A 19,768-nucleotide genomic window follows, 5' to 3' on the forward strand; every position below is an offset into this window, starting at 1 on the left:
CAATACAGGCCTCGAGTAGGGTCCCCAACAGAAACCCAGCACAGAAGGATGATCTCACTGCTCTTCTGCTCTGAGGCAGAATAGGTTATTCACCATTTTCTACTAGCCTTCAAAAACAGCATGCGTATGAGGCCGAAGCATTGATTTGACTAAATTGGGTGCTTCCTGCCTTTTCTCTGAGTTACAGCTGGGGTCACAGGATCCTCAGATCTGTAAGTCCAGCACAGGTGGACTTAGGAAACAGCAAGACCTAGCTAAGAATGATTTAGGACTGGAGCTTCCCTCACCTGCAGCCAAATTAGCTAAGAAAGCATGTCACAAGGCCTACTTAATATCTTCAGGGGGTAGGAAAAGAGGCACAGAAACCAGAGTGTGACACTTTTGTTGGCCATACCTTGCCCTGAGTATGAGGGAGATCTGAACAGTAACTGAAAGAAAAGGTCTGTGTCCCTTTTGGAGCCTGCTCAGCTCACACCTGCCTGTATGTAACAGGTACCCATCTGGTCCCAAGCTAAAATGTAGAAAAATGATGGTGTGAGGCTGTTCTGGTTCTCTTTGTTTAGCCTAACCATTCGGTGTGTTGCCCTCCGTGTTCACCTTGGAGGTGTTACACTGCAGAAACCTCTGTGGAAGGTGTTCACAAGGACTGTTCCTCCTGGTGAGCCACTGTATGAAGCCTGAGGTCCTTTCTGTGCTGTCTTCCCTCAGTGCACTGATTACCTCAGGTTACTTACACCCTAACACTACTTACACCCTAACCCATGACATTTCATTTGCAGAAAACTTCATCCTTGCTTTCCCTGAGCTCTTGGCCATTAGTTTCCTCCCCAGGAGATACTGAGTGCTGGTGCTGTCCTTTCACATGTGCCTAGTTCATTAAGCCATTCAAGGTGCCACCTTTTATTTGATTTTATGTGATAAATTTTATTTTATTTTATTTTATTTTATTTTATTTTATTTTATTTTATTTTATTTTATTTTATTTTATTTTATTTTATTTTATTTTATTTTATTTTATTTTATTTTATTTTATTTTATTTTATTTTTGCTAAGGCTGAGATTTACTAAATGGGATTGTAACCAAACCTTGGCTTTGATACACCACTGGAAGGTCCGCAAAGTTCCTTACACCAAACATTAACGGCTTTTATATGGCATATAGGGGGCTCTCATTAGGGTCAGTTAAGATATTTTGTGATTCTCCATCTCTCGCCATCTCATTTTCTCTCTAAAAGTACCTCTTCCAAAGCCCAAAGACACCTGAGCACTTGCAGCAACAACAGTTGATCCCTCACGTACAGTAACATTTCAAGGAACACAGATGCTCCCTTGAATGACTGAGCTCCATGTGGAGAGAAATTAAAGGCTCTTGACAGGTGAGAAAATCTGGCAAGGTGTCTATAAACATTGGTTGGAAAGTGATTGATGCCATTTTAATGAAGGATAAAGGGCCACCAAGGCAGAGCAGCCACTCACCCACCCTGAGGACCACTGGTATGTGGTGGAAATGTCACCAAAGGGCAAGCCTGCCCTCACTGCACCGAGCCATCACCAGGACAGTGACACACACACACACACATAGAAATCATAGAATCACAGAAATCATAGAATCATTAGGGTTGGAAAGGACCTCCAGGATCACCTGGTCCAACCATTCCCCTACCACCAGTGTCACCACTAAACCATGTCCCCAAGCACCATGTCCAACCTCTCCTTGAACACCCCCAGGGACGGTGACTCCCCCACCTCCCTGGGCAACCCGTCCCAGTGCCTGACTGCTCTTTCTGAGCAGAAATGTCTCCTCATTGCCAACCTGAACCTCCCCTGGCACAGCTTGAGGCCATTCCCTCTGGTCCTATCACTGGTTACCTGTGAGCAGAGGCCGGCCCCCAGCTCCCCACCCCTTCCTTTCAGGTAGCTGTAGGGTTGCTCATGTTGGCTAGGTGTGGTTGATCCTCAGGGCTGAGGCTTCCTCTTGTGCATTGCCTGACAGCCAGCAGCACTGGGACCACAATCTTAACTGGGACCTCAGGGTGCTTCTGTGGTACAACCAAGGGGGGCAGAGGGCTGCCAGGACTGCTTGGTGCTCTGGGCAAAGGATTCGGATGCCTTTTTGTCTCCCGGCACCTCTTTGTCTTCCAGGTGTTGTTGCCATGGCAGCAGCCACCTGTCATCGCTGCACAAGGTGAGGAACGGGCGGTTCACAGCAAAAACATCCCCAAAACCCTCATCCATACACAGAATCCAGATAAATTTCCAAGTCCTGAGAACGCCTCATACTTTCCTATGTCCCTTTCTCCCCCATTCCTTCTACCTTGAGAGGAAAAATGTGTGTTTTCATTTTTTTACCAGGAAATTTGTGTTGAAATGGCAAAGGATGAGCAGCTGAATGATGAAGACCCTCTTTGTCCTCTTCAGCACCACAACCTACTTGGTGAGGAAGAAAGGGACTACAGAAAACAAATCAGAAGAGGGAGAAACAACATGTCCTGCTGCAGCAACCCTGTGGATTGATGGTGAGAGCTGGAATGACAAATTTATTTTCACCAAAAGTTTCACCAGGCCACCTCTGCACTCAGAGCTTATTGTGCTGCTTATATCGCTTGTGTCACCAAAACTTCTTGCCTAAAAAAAAAAAAAAACAATTTTTCCTTTAAAGCTCAGACAGCAGTTGACTAATTAGTGTTTCTTCCATCATTGGTGTTTTCCAGTTATGGTGTTGAACAGGGAGCTATACCAGGAACATGCAGTACACAAAAACATTCTGGGAAGAAACTGTCCCTGGAGGCAGGGATGAAGCAAGCCTAAAAGGAGAGAAAAACCTTTTCATAATCAAAGGCAACCCACTTGCAAAGAGGGAAATATCTCATCTGGGAAGAAGAAAAGGGGTTAGGGGCAACAAGAGGCTTGCCAGGACAGCAAGACTTTCTCAGTAAACAGAATTGTATTTGAACTATTCCATGTAAAACAAACAAATAAACCAAACCAAACCAAAGAAAACAAAAACAAACAAAACAAAACAAAACAAAACAAAACAAAACAAAAAACTCATAGTTTCTGACGAGCCATTCCACTAGAAAGAAGTATTTTGGTAGAAACTTCTTCTAACTGAAGTATTATGACCTTTGAAGGTCAGAAAAAAATAAAAATAAAAATTGAAGATCTGAAACAGCTTCCCAGAGTTGTCTCCTACTAATCATGGCGGTTTTTAATCCTGGTTTCTCGTACACTCCTTTTGAAGCATCTCATTCTTTCTACCTGTCTTTTCTACCTGTTGCCAGCTGAATAGTTGTTTTTATCACCAACCAGGCTCAATTACTGAGATTAATTTGGCTCAAGGTCTCACAAACAGAGGGATTCCTGTGGCTCACAGAAGCAGTCTGCAAACAAACAGGAACTAAACAGCCTCCTCTAAGGTTTAATACAATTTCAGCAGAAAAATAGGGACAATACCTTCTGTCATAAAATGCCTCTTCCACATCCTTATATTTCATATAAGTGCTGTTCACGTCTTCCAGCAGGTATCCCTAAAGCAGGAGGGGAGGTGACGAGAGCAATACAACCCACAGGTGGGTGCTCGTCAGGAAGAACCGGGATGAGAAGGAAGCGAAGCACCAGCCTTGGCTCAGGCTGTGCCTGGAGCCCGGGGACTCCTTTCAGCTCCACCTCGCATCACTTGGCTTTGAATGGGTGATTTGAAGCTTGGTGAAATTACATCACTGTAGGTGCCGGCGGGTCACTGTCACCAGTGGGCGTCAGATACCCAGGGGCCATAAAGGACTGCACTTCTGTAAGTATTGCACGTCTCTGTTAGAGAGTTTTACAAATGCTAAGTCTCCCAAAAGCAGGACCACAATCACTTGATATCTTTGGGGTCTTACATTTTTGATGGTAGGAGATGCTAAGAGCGAGAACAGGAGTTTTAGGAAGTAAAGGGGTCGTTTTATCCATTTCATTTTGCATCTATCCATAAGACTTCACTCCAGTAAAAGAATGGATCTGGGCTTGGATCAGATTTGTCAGCCATTAGTTCTGCACTCTTAGAGATGTCTGCAAAAACCCAATTATTATTATTTTGATGACAATTGAAAGAGCGTTTGCAGACTTGTGGAACAAAATGATGTAATTTAGTCATTTTCTGTGAGATCCTAATGATGCCCTAATTGAAAAATGTACTCTGATGTAATTACCCCACATCTTCATAAGCCTGCCTATGGAGCACAGTAAAAGAACTAATGGGAATATTTTTACTGTACCACGTGAGAAAAAGTCCTCAAAGTTTTACTTGTATTATGTCATGAACGTTCTGGAGATGGAAGCCTCATAAAATTAAAATATTTTCCTCATTTGATTTGGCAGCCTCTTGGGGCAGGATCTGAAGGCAGCTTTAAGCATGGAAATCAAAGACAGATTTAAAGGAGGGACTAACACAAACATGTGGGTGCCCTGTGCCCTTGTATGTGTTCGGGTATCTCCCTCAGCTTCCACCTGCAGCTCCTGGAGGATGTAGGTCTCCAACATGCTACCATTTCCCAGACCACCTGCAGATATAGGTTAGATATGGCCGAGTGCCTCAAATGGCACTGGATGCCTGCGTTTAAGCCCCTGGGCTGCTTCCCCAATGCCAGTTGTTATCCTAAGGAGTCGTTCAGCTGAACCCTGAAAGGGCAAGAGGGAAGAGGAAACGACTCCTTCTTCTCCACTTCTCCAAGTGGGAGCCACTGGTGGGCCCAGAACTCCCGGAGAGTGAAGCAGAAGATGGCCTTCCTCCTTTCCTGTCCTCCTGGCACCCACAAAAAGCTCCTGCTCCAAGAGGAGCTTGAGGAGCCAGGAAGCAGCATGAGGAGAAAACAGCAGAACCAGAATTTTCCTGTATTGACCCAAAGAGCCCCAAAAGGTCTCCCCCAGCACACTCCCTGCCTTCTTGATCATCACAGAGAGTGCGCACATCATCTCGCCATCATCTGCGCTGCATTTGCTGACCCTGGAGCATTTCCTGATTATTCAGTGAGGGATAGAGAGGCTTGTAATATATTAATAAGCAAGTTTTTTGTTTGATTGCTTGTTTTTTATTTATTTATTTTATTTATGACACGGCCTGCTCCCTGCTCTGGGCTGGAGGCACAGTGCAGTAAGTCATAATAAATATAACAAGACAGTATAAATAAGTAACCAGCTTTAATCCTAGCTGCAGAATTATTAGGCAGGTTAATGAATGGAAAATCACATTTTTGTTTTCATTGTTCAAGTTTCTCTGGAAGCTGTGATTTTCAGGGTCTTTACGTGGGACTCTGTGAAGGGGCAGGAGACAGCCAAGAGGCAGAGAGGCAGCAGTGACTCGAGCACCAGAGGGGAAGGCTGGTGCCTCCGTCCTTCACTTTGGGACCAGATGAAGTGGGGTCAGGGGGAGCAGTGTGGTGTCACTGGTTGGGGTCAGCACAGACAGCTCAAAAGCAGCAGCACCTGGGGTCACACTGGGAAATGACACAGAGAAATCCTGGCCTTTGTCCCACGTGGCACCAATTCCCTTTTAGGTACCACCGCAGCAAGTGCTGGCTGAGACCTGGGCAGGGATTTCTTTTTTGCTCATGATAAATGTTTTTATTTCTGGTATAATGCCATTTTAAGCCAGCTGTGACATAGGTTTGGATGATAACATCACTGGCACCCATCAATCTTCTCTCCTTTGGGCCACAGAGTGAGAGGTGGGGGCCAGGCTTGGTCTCTGCCCCCTCCATCAGCAAGGAGCACCATGAACCAGAGCTGCCATTCCCAGGTGATGTCCTGCTCACCCTATTTCTCCTTACGCCAAGAGAAGCTCCTCAAGAAGCTGCAGGCTGAGAAAGCCTTTCGGGAAGAGGTTCAGGGCTTTCAGAAGACAATGAAGAACTTTCGGGAGAAGATCAAGGCGTTTCGAGAAAAAATCAGAGCTTTCAAGATGGCCATCCAAGCCTTCTGGGAGGAGGAAAAGCCCATCTGGGAGGAGGAAGCTGCCTTTTTGGAGGAAGAAAATGCTTTTCAGGAGGAAGCAGAAACCTTCTGGAGGGAGTATTGTGACTTCTGGAAGCACTCGAATGCATTCTGGAAGAAGGATGCAGATTTCTGGAAAGAAGATCAGCTCCTCTGGGAGGAAGACAAAGTCCTTCTGGATGAGGACAGAGTCCTATGGGAAGAAGAAAAAGCCCTGTGGGCAGATGAAAAAGCTCTCCTGGAAGAGGAGAGAGCAGTCTGGAAAGATGAGGAAGCACTCCATGAAGACGAAAAAACCCTTGAGGAGGATAAGATATTGATCTGGCAGGAGGCCTTTGGTCCCGAGAGAGAGGACGGGCTGCTCCTGGCTGTCGCTGGGGTTGGTTCCTGGGGTGTTGCTGCCTGCAGAGGAAGAGCGTAAATTGTTCTGCTAGGCTTGGAAACATGAAAGCCACACATATGGGCATTTATTTAACAGTGCTGCACTTCAACCACTTCTCTGAAATAACATCTCTAGATATATGTGTAAATATGAGTAGTTTGCTTGCTTGTTTGTTGCTGCCATTTGCTTTAAAGCCATTGCACACATTTTCAGGACATCATTTGTTCTTTTGAGGTCTTGCAGTCTGAGCAATGGGTGGGTAAAGCCATGAGGTGAGGGTTTCATGGCTGAGATCATGTTTTGGAGCTCACAACTGCTCAGCTAACTTTTTGAAGTTTCTACCAACTGAGTCAACAGTTTATGTAGAATCACAGAATAACAGAATCACTTAAGGTTGGAAAAGACCTCTGAGATGATCTGGTCCAACCATCCCCCTACCACCAGTGTCACCCACTAAACCATGTCCCCAAGCACCACATCCAACCACACCTTGAACACCCCCAGGGACGGTGACTCCCCCACCTCCCTGGGCAACCCGTCCCAGTGCCTGACTGCTCTTTCTGAGCAGAAATGTCTCCTCATTGCCAACCTGAACCTCCCCTGGCACAGCTTGAGGCCATTCCCTCTGGTCCTGTCACTGGTTACCTGTGAGCAGAGGCCAACCCCCAGCTCCCCACCCCTTCCTTTCAGGCAGCTGCAGAGAGCAATGAGGTCTCCCCTGAGCCTCCTCTTCCCCAGCCCAAACCCCCCCAGCTCCCTCAGCCGCTCCTCACAGGCCTTGTGCTCCAGGCCCTTCACCAGCTTCATAGCCCTGCTCTGGACACGCTCCAGGGCCTCGATGTCCTCCTTGTAGTGAGGGGCCCAAAACTGAACGCAGCACTCGAGGTGCGGCCTCACCAGAGCTGAGTGCAGGAGAATATCAACTGATAAATGATGACCTTCCAATCCTCCACATTTAAGAGTCGCAGTGAAGACTCCTATGAGTCTTAATGACGGAACTCTTGCTGTTCCACCAGGTTTGGATTCTGACTCCCCACATAACTTCTCAGGAGCATGACAGGAACATTGCCTGCTTGGTTTAACCCCACACAACCTCTGCTTAGCTGACAGGGGCAGAGGATGAGATAGAAGTGGGAGAGATTACAGGAGTCAGCAGCATGTGGGAACCATGCAAGCTGGAGGGAAAGTTGGCAGCAAGTCCCTCAGCAAGGGGGAAATAAATTTAGCTGTGTGAGTATGTATGTGTGTGTAAGATCAGGAGAAGATACACGCAGGGATTTGGGCTATTATTCACCTGCTGAGCAACTACTGCCAGAGCACCCCCTTCTTCTGCAGGGTGCAGGAGCCTCTTAAAGAAAATCCTCGATAGCTGCAGTGCAACACACGGTGGATGTTGAGCAATATTTTATGTGGTGTGAGCACAGACCTGGTGCCTTCTGCTGGTAAAAGCAGCTGTGACGCAGAGCTTGCTGTTGTTCTTGCCCTGCCTTTCTGATATGTTGTTTTTTTGTGTTTGTTTTTTTTTGTTTGTTTTGTTTAGTTTTTTGTTTTTTTCCAAGAATGAACTAAATTCAGATGTTTTGCTCCTCTGAAGGCAGAGCTGGAGAGGCTGATCTAGAGGCAAATCTCCCTGTGATCCTCTGCACATCCAGGAGAGTGGGGAACAAGAGCAACAGTGACAATTTCTCCTCCTCTCAGTCAAACCAGGCTGTGATCTTTCTCTGGTATGCTAGCATTAGCAGCTCACCCCCCTTATGGGATATAATCCCATATATATGGGATTTTACACTGAAAAGGCTCAAGGACACGGTGTAGAAGCCTTTACAACTGCTGCTGAAGAATCGAGTGACTTCTGCAACTGCCAGGCATGCCTGGGCTGTCACTCAAGTTCAGTCCTTTGTGATCTGCTGTGGGATAAGGCTGGGTGTCCTGATTAATTGCGCTCAGGACAGATTATGCACTATGTCTATCCTGAAAAAAAAACATGAATATTTATTGCTCAGTGAATAACCAGCCCATAAAAAAGCCAGCTGATTCGGCCGTGGTAGGAATGCTTTGCAACCTTTGTTATTATTATTCTATTATGTAAGCCGGAGATGAAAATGACCTATTAGACCATTCAGTGCAACTTCCTGCAAATTCAGGGGACTTACGCATTCAAGCTTTATCATTTAGGTGCTATAGAGAGAAAGAACCTTTCAGAAAATAACAGTATGCAAAAAGCCCTTGTCACTTAATATATTTTAATGTCAGAAAGCCAAGAATTTATCTCAGTTATTCAAATCCACACGTCAAATTAACATCCATTTAAACTAAAATTAGGTATGTTTTCTCTCACAAAGAACTCGAAGCACATGAACTGCTCTTATGAGAGCTCCTATTCACTTCCCCCTGCACAGGAGAGCAGAGCAGCGTTTCTCTGGTGAGAATGCTGTCAGTACCATACAATGGTTGCGAAACTTGAGACATTACACATTCCAGCAGAGAAGAAACCAAAGTTTAGGCAGGAAAAAAGGGTGTACTCATACACTTTTAGACTGCTGGTAGCTCCCCCCCAAACACTGCACCCATCTGGCATCAGTGGCACTTGCTGGGGTGACATTGCTGGAGAGAGAAGCATGCCATGTACCAAGAGCTTACCAGGGTTGGTATTTCTCAGTGGGAAATTAGGGGACACCTGCTCAGCTCTGGACTGAGGATGAATTTCAGGCATGAAGCCAGTCTCTGCTGACTTTCTGGACTGACAAAAATGACGAGAGGAGTAAATAAAACAACCATTGTTGTGGTTGAAGTTTGCCACCTTTAAAAGATGCAGATGGATGCTGTAGAGCCGTGAAATTCAGAGTAAAACAATACACGAATACATGTCTCTTGGTAGAGTTGTTTGCTGGGGGGCAAGAAAGAAGAGGACATGCCTGAAGAGCTGAAGAAGTTTAAAGCATGGACTCATCTGAAGGAGGGTGGAAGGGCCTAAAGAAGCTGACAGATGCACCCATGCCTCAAAAGCTGCCATACCTGTAATGCTCTGCCCAAATGCTCGTCTAAGCAGTTTTTGCTTGCTTCATCCTCAACACTGGTGTGGTACAGCCACCACCTACCTTCTAAGGCTTCACTCATTTTAATATTTTTATGGTATCTGAGGTGAATCTCCCTAGTTGCACTTTGGATTTCTTACCTGTAGCCCTGTCCACTGCAGACATGGAGAAGTCTTTCTCTTTACCTTTTATTAATTTGTCTGATGCCTGTTTCTGTCTTCTCTATCCAACTCTCCTTAAACTAACCTGTCCCATCTCCTGTCCTCCTTCACTGACCACACACTTTACATATCTGGAAGGCTTCTGGCCCTGCTTCTGGCCCTCCCTCCAAACAACTGAAAAAACTGAGATAGATTGCAGCATCCTGATGCAATCCCAAAGATGTCAAAACTCTAGGTTACAGCAGAAGATATTGTTTTGCAGATGATATTTGTCAGGCAAAAAGAAGAAGAAAAAAAAAAAAAAGAGTACAATTTGTGTAATTTCAGAGGGATAACACCTAAATACAGGGAAACACGGTGAACCCAAACACATCTTATATGTTGGCAGTGCCAATCACTGGAAGCCGATAACTCTCCTGCTCTCCCTTTGGTGCTGTGGGAAGGCCTGGCTTGTACCAGAGCTTACCTGTCCTCTGGTGTGGCCAATGCACTTCTTATCCTTCCTTGGAAATCCTCTGTAAATTGGAGAAAAATATGGAAGTATTTCGGAAAACATTACAGAAAAATTATGTCTGGGCTTCATCCACACTGAACGCCAGCCCTGACCTCAGTCACAAGCCAACTGATGCTGATAAACCTAAAACTCATCTTTCTAACAGATACTCAGGAGTTTTTCCTTTCAAAATTTCTTCTCAAGGGATTCACAGCAGGCTATTTTGTGTTCAGGGCCACAACAGTGGAAGTGACAGACTGCAACTTTGTACCTCTAGAAACACAGAACCACCCAAAGCCCAACGTGTCTTGCAGAGGGATGGCACCAACTTCCTCACAGAGCAGTATAGAGGCTGAGTCATTAGTGCCAAATCAGCATAAATATTTGAATGGGAGAAATAAATAGCTCCTGAGCTCACCTGCACGTTTGTAGAAATGCAGTCATCAAAAACCATTCCTGACGCATCCGCGGAGCTAACCTGTGGGAGACGCAGAACAGGAAAAAATGGTGAGGAGTTATTTAAGGCAGCTGACATGTCTGCAGGTGTCATAAGCTGGAAGAGAATAAAATTAAATCTATTCAGTATATGTGTGTATATATATCCATGTGTGTGCGCGTACATCTATAATTTCCAGCTCTTCGTGTCAGTCATTGCATAGGAGGAGTGTAAAAGAGCTGTGACTCACAAGAAATTGGAGGTATGGAGAGCATCCAGCCAGAAATACAAATCCTGCCACTCTGCCAAGAGGCAAGGCTGAGTTGTTGAGGAGTCAATGCAGAGGGTGTAACAGAAAGAGAAGAAGCAAATTAGAATCAAATAACAACAAAAAATAATCATGTTTTTGACCTTTAGACTTCAACATCTACTTTGAGTTGGAGAGGAACCACTGAGAAGATGTATTTTTTAAACAACTCTGTAATGCTGAGAATCTCTCCTCTCTTTTTGCCTTTTCTTATTTTTCCATTACTTATTGATTGAAGCAGGAAAATTATTGCCAAAGAGGGAGAGAACTACGGATTCTTGAAATATGGGGACTTTGGGGGAAGATTTTGGTCCTGATCCAGAAGTTTTCTCAGTCTACGCAATCCCTCAGAGTACTCAGAATATCCCAAGGCCTCATCTAAATCTGTATATAAAAATACGAAAAAAAAATAAAATAATAAAATAAAAATCTAAATCTGTATTTAAAAAGCTGTGATTCTGCTGGATCTTCAGAAACCATGGTGGCAGTTTTAAAGAAAAACATAGCTTGTGTCTTGGATCTTCAGCTTTGCACTACACTACCAGTGACACAAAGCCACCAAGCAAACAACCGACCTCCCTTGGCTGCAAACTATCCTCTTCTTTGTGATTTTTTTGCCCCCTGCTCTACTCATTGAGCTGTTCTACCTCTGCTCTTGGAAGTGGTGCTTTGGTTCCTCCCACCAGGAGCCATGCACCTAAGGATGGGCCAAATCGCAGCAGTAATGCTGGGGACCTCAGCGAGGGGCTGTGACACCGTACCTTTCATGGCACCACCTTCATTAGTTCTTCACCATGCTGCTCAAGGACAGCATGCCAAAAATTAATCTCACACAGCTATCCACCCTCCAAGTCTTTAACGTGAGCTATAGCATCACGATTTTCTTATCCTGCGGCACAGCTTTCTGAGCATTTTCGCGTGGGAGCTCTTCCAGTAGAATTACTGTTATTATTATTATTCATGTGAACACATTTCCAGGGCGCTGCTCAGGTAGACTGAGAACACTGAAATAAAAGTTGGGATGAAAAGCTGTAATTTAGCTGCTCATCCTGCCAGTAGATTTCCAATTCATGCATGTGTTTTGTTTTGTTTTGTTTTGTTTTTTTTCCCCTTGTCCTTACAGATGGACCCACACACTCGCACCCTGACTGCCTTACTACAGGCTGAAGGAAATGAGTAAGACCAAAAGTAAGCAGGTGCCTCTTTTGTGAGCACACACAAAAAAGCCACTTTCCCTATAGGCTCCATTACAATGTCAAGCTGCAGCCCAGACACACAAAGTCACACTGCAGAGAAAGCTGTAAGTTCCCCAGTTGCTTCACACCTGCCATATGCACATTTCATTTTTCAAGTGATTATTACTGGACTTGCATCCTACCAAGATACGCGGCCTTTTCTTCTCAGCACCACTCAGACTTGCATCTGTGCAGCCTGCAGCTAGGTTTAATTTAAAAAGGCAGCCCCAACAGCAGCCCGAGGGAAAGTCATTAATACTGTGCAGTAATTAAGAGATGAAGAAACAGTTGCGTGACCTGACTCTTCACACAGAGCAGCCAAGGAGGGACACCTCCCCAAGAGGAGACGTAATCAAGGATAGATGGAGACAGACACAATTAACAGTGTGGATACAGCTTGAAATACATCCCCCTCCCTGCAAAGCAGACATGGCCCTGGTAGGGAGCAGCATGGGGAGAAGGAATTTGTGTAAACCGATGAAGGTGTAAATAACAAGGCCTGCAAGGATCCCTCCATGGGGAAGCAACAGCCCTGCACCACCCTGCTCAAAAGCAGCAGGATGCTTCCCACCCAGCACATATCGTGCTGCCCATTCAGGGGTTTCTGCCTTGAAAATCCAAGGGTGACAACTGCCAGGAGTCCCTAGGAGACCCCTGCTTCCCAGGGCACAGCTCCCTCAACCCTGCAGCCACTTTCTTCCCACAGCACCAGCTCTGGAGAGGTCAGTGGGCTTTTGTGTGCATCTTTGGCTGGTGGGTTCATGGCTGGGGGAGCAGCTCCCTGGTGCTCGTCTCATGTCCCCACACCTAAGTGACCCCACAGAACATCTCAGGAGTGCACCACCCACCTCCTGGGTTCTCTTCCAGGCACAGACCCACAGACCTGGTGCACTCATCAGGGATGGTGGAGGACTGGCGTGGGCAGACACAAACTGAGCCAGGAGTCGGGACATGGCCATGGCTTCATATACATGGATGGAAGGGACCAATCCTGGATTTTAATGCCAGAAACCAGTCTTTACAATCACCTGGCATTTTTAGCATCCAATCCAAGAACCTCACAGAACAGCATTTATAACCTACTCCAACCAGATTTGACTGGGGGACAGCAGGTGAGGAGATAGCTACACCACCTCTGCATACTTATTCCCACATGTTGCACAGTTGCCATCTCCTCTCTCACAGACATCTGTGATTCAGCTCCCATCACAAGCACTTTCTACCAGCTGAGCATCTGACACTCTCCAGCAGTTTTATCCTATTGCTCTTCTGTGCACTAAGGACTAATGTGTCTGTAACAGGCTGGAAAATGAGCAGTCTGTGCTACCAGTGTGCATGGCCTGGGTGAATACTGTTGCCATCCTGGAAGTCCAGGGGCACACCAGTGTCCTTGCCCAGAGTGCTGCAGTTTACCTGGGAAGGAAACACAGGCAGACATGACACAGATAGGTCTGGATGTCAGGGTAGGACAGCAACCACAATATAAACCTAAGCTCTGGACTAGGATCCACAGAGTCAAAGAGTGACAGCAGGGCTGAGGCTGTCAGGGAGCTCTGGAGGCCCCCGTCCCCAAGCCCTGCTCCAGCAGGGCCCCAGTGCAGGGTGCCCAGGGCCCCGTGCAGGCGCCTTGTGCCGCTCTGCCAGGAGGAGCCCCCACAGCCTCTCTGGGCAGCCTGGGCCAGTGCTCAGCCGCCCGCCCAGCACAGAAGTGCTGCCTGGTGCTCAGAGGGAGCCTCCTGCCTGCCCCTTGGTGCCCACTGCCCCTGGCCTGGTATCCATCTTCAAAAATCTTACAGGAGACAGTGTCAAAGGCCTTACTGAAGGCCTGTCTGACAGCAGGAACACATCTCTCAGAGGGCTGACCCTGGGTTTTGGGACACTACACAGGGCAGTGACCACAGCAAGGCCATGGCCAGGAAAATCCAAAGAGACAACAGCTCCAGCCAGGGTAACTCTCCTCATAACGTGCCTACTTGCTGCCGAACAGCAAACAGTGAGAAATATATGCAATGTTTGGCTGCTGAAATGATTTGCATTTTATGTAGTGGTGCTGGGCCACTCTGTTGAGTGCTGGCATGTGAAAGTATCAGTTCACAACCTCAAGTACAGAGACAATAGCTGGTGCAGCACACATTGCCATTGGTGCATATTTTTAGACTGTTGTAGGCGTTTGCAGCCATTTTGAAGTGCCTTGATAATTTTGCAGACTTTTTTTTTTTTTTTTTTTTTTTCCAGCAGGAATTAAGATTGCTTCCTGAGGGGTCATATAATGAACAGTGTGCAAAAAAAAAAAATGACCAAAAGACTCTGTTTTCCTTTCAGATCAGGGCAGGCCTTTGGGGCCTACTGCAATGCTGAGGCTGCACAGCCATGGCTTCTGCTTGTTTCTCTGAAGGGCTTTGAGATGTCAGACACAGCATTTTTTGTTACTCTGCCCATTTTACCATGCTCTCAAGCATCCTCCCTTCGCTCACAGATGGTCACATCCAGAAGCTTTCTTGGGGCCAGGGACATGTTTGAAAGAGAGACTTGGGCTATTGGGCAAGGGAAGACTCCAATACACAAGAGGCATTTGCCTTTAAGGATGTGACCTTAAAGGTAAGAGCAACCTTAATTCTCTTTCAACCAAGTTCTGCAGCTGGCAGCAGTTTGGTGCTGAGCACCAGCCAACCAGCCACTTCCAAGGCGCCAGAAGTTTTCTAGCACTTAAAAATCCATCAGAGAAATCCTGCAGATTTGTTAAGTCATTGCACTGTGAAAATCCTCCCATGCCAGAGGGACATCTGAACCAAGAGGGACATCCAACGTCAAAACCAGCTCCATGGTTTGTCCACAAAAAGAAAAGGCAGCAGCGTGACCCTGGTGACAATAAACACTCATCATTTGGATGATTAAGTCCTAACCAACCCCCCCAGCGTTTGTGTTTCTGTGCTGGATGCCATCAGTAATTCTGTCCCCCCTCACTGATTAGTTATTGTTCATAATGAGAATCCACTTTCCAGTTTACCTCACCAGGCAGCCTCACCGTATTCATCATCACAGCATCCAAATATCCACTGCTGCAATTGCAATCAAAGTGAGAGATGATCCGTGATATGGTTTTTCTCTCATTCCCCAGAGCTGGCCAGAAGGAAACAGCAGTGAGAGACAAAATGACCCTCTTGCTTTTAAACATGCCAGGCACAGCCTTCGGGGAGCTGGAAAAAACAGACCTCTTGTATTGAACTGTAAATTGTTGGTGCGGGATTATGTTGGGCTATTTACATTTTACTGCATTGGCCCAGCATAGGCCTTTTTTTTTTTAATTTTAATAAAGGAGTTGGCTTCTGAATGTTATCAGCCAAGCTCTTGAGGATTTGAAAAGCATGCCCAACCAGTCTACAAAAAGGAAGAGCTGCAGAGGTGGAAGCCGTACCCCAACAGGCGTGCAAGGAGCCAGGCTGGAAGCTGGCTACATATCCTGGCTACTGTGGGTAGCTGTTGTAGTTGTTAAAGAGCTTGTAGTTATCCTGCCCAAAGCACAGCCAGAAGACAACTATTTACAAGTGAGGGAAGGTCCAGATGGCAAGATACTACATCAGCAATAAGGCTGCACCAGTAGTCCACGTGCCATGTAGCTGTCCCATGACACAGTTCAAAATATAGCGTAGCTCAGATCTTACTACATTTTATGGGTTTTCTCAAATAACTAAGAGTAACCTTGGGCCAAGATAAAGAGAGATTCTAGCAGGGCTTAGGCATGGCCTAAAAACAGCACTGTTTTTTTTCTCAGTATTATTTTCATCCTTAAAGAGAGTTTTAAAAGTATTTCAGGAACATTGAGTGTTTCCAGTGAACATGCAGGTGGATGCCCTGAAGCTCTCAGGCAGGCATCCTCCAGGCCTGGCCATGCCATGGGGAGATGATGCCAGCTTGGAAAGACCAGGGCAGCAACTCATTCAAAAAGGGCACAGCCCATGCAAACGCTTTCTGAAGCAAAGTGGGTGGTCACCCATAAAGATATTTCTTCAGTGTGCCCGTGAGTGTTAAGAAGGCCTGCGGTGCTCATCATGGCAGTGAAGCCATGAACAGACTTGGAGAGAAGCTGGTAAATGCTGGTGGATGTTCATGACCTCTTCCCAGCTCTCAGCTTGTAGGGGCAGGGACAAGCAAGATCTTCTGTGAAGGTGAAAGGTGTAGCCCTGGGGGATGTGTGATCCCAACACGGTGCCTGCACTCCTCAGCACAGGGCCAGCGGTGGTGGGAAGAGGACATCTGATGTGGACACAGAAACGGGATGTCCATGTGCGGTTTTGTGGCTGAAATGCCTTCTCCAGCTTTCTGCGGCCATGGGAAATGCTGGTTCCTGTAGCCAAGCCAAGGTTTTTCTGTAGGAAAACCACCTACCAAGTCCTTGCTAATTGCTTTTGTGGTAAATTCAGTGGGGGCTGAATGCCACTAACAAGGATAGCTGCTCTGCAATTAATTATCTTTGGAAGGAACTGGGATTCAGCCAAATGCCAATGAAGTCAGAGGGAAATGGGAGCTGCACCACGCACGAAGCAGTGAAAGAGTTTCACCTGCAGTCTAAGAGCTGTAGCGTTCCCTTCACAAAACCAGGTGGATACATCTTTCTGCAGTTCTTTGCAGCCACTTGTCACACCAGAGCTAGCCATTCCTTCTCCAAGTGGTGTCACTAGCATCCTGTGCCAATATTTTAAAAGAGAAACTTACCTAAGATGAAAGACTAGCAGAAGATGGAAGGAAACATTATCAGCCAAAGAGAATGGCTCATCCAGCACATGGGTATTGACTATTTGGATAAACAGCCCAGAGGTCTTGCCTAGGTCTCCTTTGTATTTCAAGAAAGCTCAGCCAGCCTCCTCTTTTCCAAAGCATCCCGCCTCATTAGAAACACCTTTTTTTAAGAAATCATTTGTGTGGAATTGCTTTCAAAGCACAGGAGAGGGTAAGGCAGGCAACCTTTCTCTGGGCTAATAGATGAGAGCTGTAAACATCAGACAAGGGAAATGTATGATCACCCCAATAAAAAGCACTCTCACAGTCACTGCTGAGTTACTGGGAGATAAGCAGTTGTCTTTGTTCCCCGTGACTCTCGGCTGCTATTAGCCAAATGAAATAATTACAGTTATTCAGACCAGGCAGTTTAAGATTCCTTCCCATGCTCCTGCTCCACTGCCCCACTGATCTTTGTGTCGAGGATTTACAGGTCTGAAATTTGTGAAGAGACCCTGCAAACACGCTCAGGGTTTGGCACAGTAAGAGCGCACGGAATTTACTGCACATCCTGCCTAAAGCTTACCTGCAGAGGGACCATGGCCATTTCTTCCAGTTTCTAGGAAGAAAAAACCCTACCAAATCTGACTTACATCAGCCCCAGTCACACCTCGGGTACTACACCTGAGTCCTGCTGATCTGACCAGGCACATCCCAAACTTCAGAGACTGCAAGGAGGTTTTTTCTCTCTGTCAGTAAGGCAGGAGAGGGGTTTGTTTGTTGTTGTTTGTTGTTTGTTTGTTTGTTTGTTTTGGTTGGGCTGTTGCTTTTTGGTTTCTTTTTGCCAAACTGGGGGATTCATTACAAAAACACCGTGGCCATTTGCAGCACCAAACACGCACATATGCAGCACAGGAGATCGAACGAGGACAGCCGTTCGATCGAGGTGCAGTCGTTCTCATTACACCTGCTGCCATCTCTCACGAGTGTTTTAATTCCTAAAGAAGTAAGTGGAAGGGCAGCAATCACAGCCAGCGCTGTCATTAGCGCGGACGGGTAAATGTAACACTCGGGTATTGCAAATGCTCTGGCAGAACTTTTCATCTGTTCCTTTCATTACCCTTCAGGTTTATTAGAGGCCTTTCCGGCGTGTCTCTTTTCTGACTTATTCATCCAAGAATGACGCCGAAAATGCTTCAAGAGCTGGTGAGGATGGAGAGGGGAAGAAGCTGTTGGAGAAGGAATGATCCGTGTCTGAATCAGAGAGTAATGCTTTGTCTGCTGGTGAGCTGTTCGGTTTGTTCATGTGCTTTTATGAAGCTAAGTGAGCTCTTTTAAAGTCCCCTTTTTAATTATTTTATTTATTTATTTATTTTTTTAAACAAACTAGCCAAGCAGGGCTGTAGCACAAAACGTCTGCTGCCTGCTGGGGCAGGCACTGCTCAGGCCACTCAGCCCCTGCCGTGGTTCAGCCTCATGCAAAACACGACCAACACTTTCCTCGTGGAAAAGGTTTGATGTCTTATTGCTGTGAAGCCTCTTTATCTCAGGGCTTTCTCTCATTACTCTGATGATTGCTCAAGAGCAAGCTCACGTTTCTACTGCCTTATATTTATCTGAATTGCTTAGCACAAATGCTGCTGGTGTAGACTTTCTTACTGCAACTTGACCTTGACCAGGGTGGCGTTGGCCAGGTCACCTTTACAGCCAAAACCTGCCTCTCTGCTTGGCATGAGGAAAGCAGCACAGCACCCAGAAGCCTTCCTTCCCTACCACTGCTTCATCCCTAAGATGGAGAAGGCTCAACCTCCGTTTTCTACAAGCAGAACAACCAAACGACAGCCTCTGAGCAAGTTACTTGTGGCACGAATATATTGGCAGCTGTACGTTTTTTTTTGTTGTTTTTTTTTTTTTTTTTTTAATCCTCCTGCCATACAGAGAGGATAAAATTCCCGACACAAACGGCAACTCTGCAGCAGGTACCTGCCATAATTACAGTAATTATGTTGTCTCCTATGAATCGGTGACAGTATGGGCTTAATGAGCCGCTTCCTGTTCGGCAGGTCGCTCCCAGCCCCTCAGATTTGCAACTGCAATGCAGAGCTGTCTCCGAATAACGTTAACCCTTGCGAGGGATGTGAGCACGCTGGGGATGTGCCCCGTGCATGGCCAGGTCTCCCTCCCTGCCAGGAAAGCCTCCACAACCTCACCAACCTTCCCTGCAAACCCCAAATCCCCTGCCCTTCGTGCTGGAGATGCTCAGCCCTACAAACCACCCCACTGACATGCCAGGAATTGAGGAGGATCGTGCCGTGTCCCTCAAGGGACCTCATTAAATCCACAGGCTTAAGTATGATGAAGGTGTAGGGAGGAGCGGACCCCTCATCAGATGCAATTAAAATCTGCTGTATTATTAACATAATAAGGGAACGGTGCCGGAGGAGGTCTCAACAGGAGAGCAGGACTCCTCCTGCCTGCTGGTAGCCCGATGGGGACAGGGCATGGCAATGTATTCCCCCAAAGAGCAGAAATGCCTAAAAATATAACAGAAGTAGATCAAGAACTGTGAATTTTAAAGCAACTTGCTTTAAGAAAAGCGGAAACCAACCATCCTATAACCAAAGGAGGCTTGGGTGATGCTCTCAACTGTGCGTATCCAGCCCCTGTCCCATGTCCCACACTCTGTTCGGGGTAAAAAGAGATGACGGTGAAGGACAAGTAGTTTGGTGGACTTCTTTCAAACCCAGCCCATCTCTTTGTTTTTTAGAGAAGTCATCTGTAAGTGTCTGGAGGCCTCAGATGTTCAGATTTATGCCTACATTTGTGTGATAACTCCCATGAGAGGTGCAGCTGAGGAGCGTTGAGCACGTGCCTCCGACTCAAAAGGACTGGCAGAAGGATCGACAGTCAGCCACTGACTGATTTCAAAAGGATTTACATTTGGGCTTGGTGTGACTTCACCCAAATTATGATTCTGCGTAAAACAGAAGCCAACCAAACAAGAAGTCTTGCACCCTCGGGTACCTGGGGAGC

General features: G+C 46.4%; 1 protein-coding gene across 1 annotated transcript; it reads left to right on the forward strand.

The window, feature by feature from the left end:
• The first annotated feature begins 5,752 nt into the window (after nt 1–5,752).
• On the forward strand, nt 5,753–7,434 carry CCDC70 (coiled-coil domain containing 70). The gene is made up of 2 exons (XM_032206214.1): nt 5,753–6,349; nt 7,369–7,434. The coding sequence occupies exons 1-2, from the start codon at nt 5,753–5,755 to the stop codon at nt 7,432–7,434; spliced, it is 663 nt and encodes a 220-aa protein (XP_032062105.1).
• The last annotated feature ends 12,334 nt before the right edge of the window (nt 7,435–19,768 follow it).

The sequence above is a fragment of the Aythya fuligula genome, chromosome 1 (assembly GCF_009819795.1).
Source record: "Aythya fuligula isolate bAytFul2 chromosome 1, bAytFul2.pri, whole genome shotgun sequence".
In the NCBI taxonomy this organism is placed as follows: Eukaryota; Metazoa; Chordata; class Aves; order Anseriformes; family Anatidae; genus Aythya; species Aythya fuligula.

Excerpts from the sequence above, each read along its gene's own strand:
- CCDC70 (XM_032206214.1), top strand. The coding sequence starts at position 5,753 with ATGAACCAGAGCTGCCATTCCCAGGTGATGTCCTGCTCACCCTATTTC. Across the intron at positions 6,350-7,368 it reads TGCTCCTGGCTGTCGCTGGG|GTTTGGATTCTGACTCCCCA; the intron begins GTTGGTTCCTGG and ends CTGTTCCACCAG.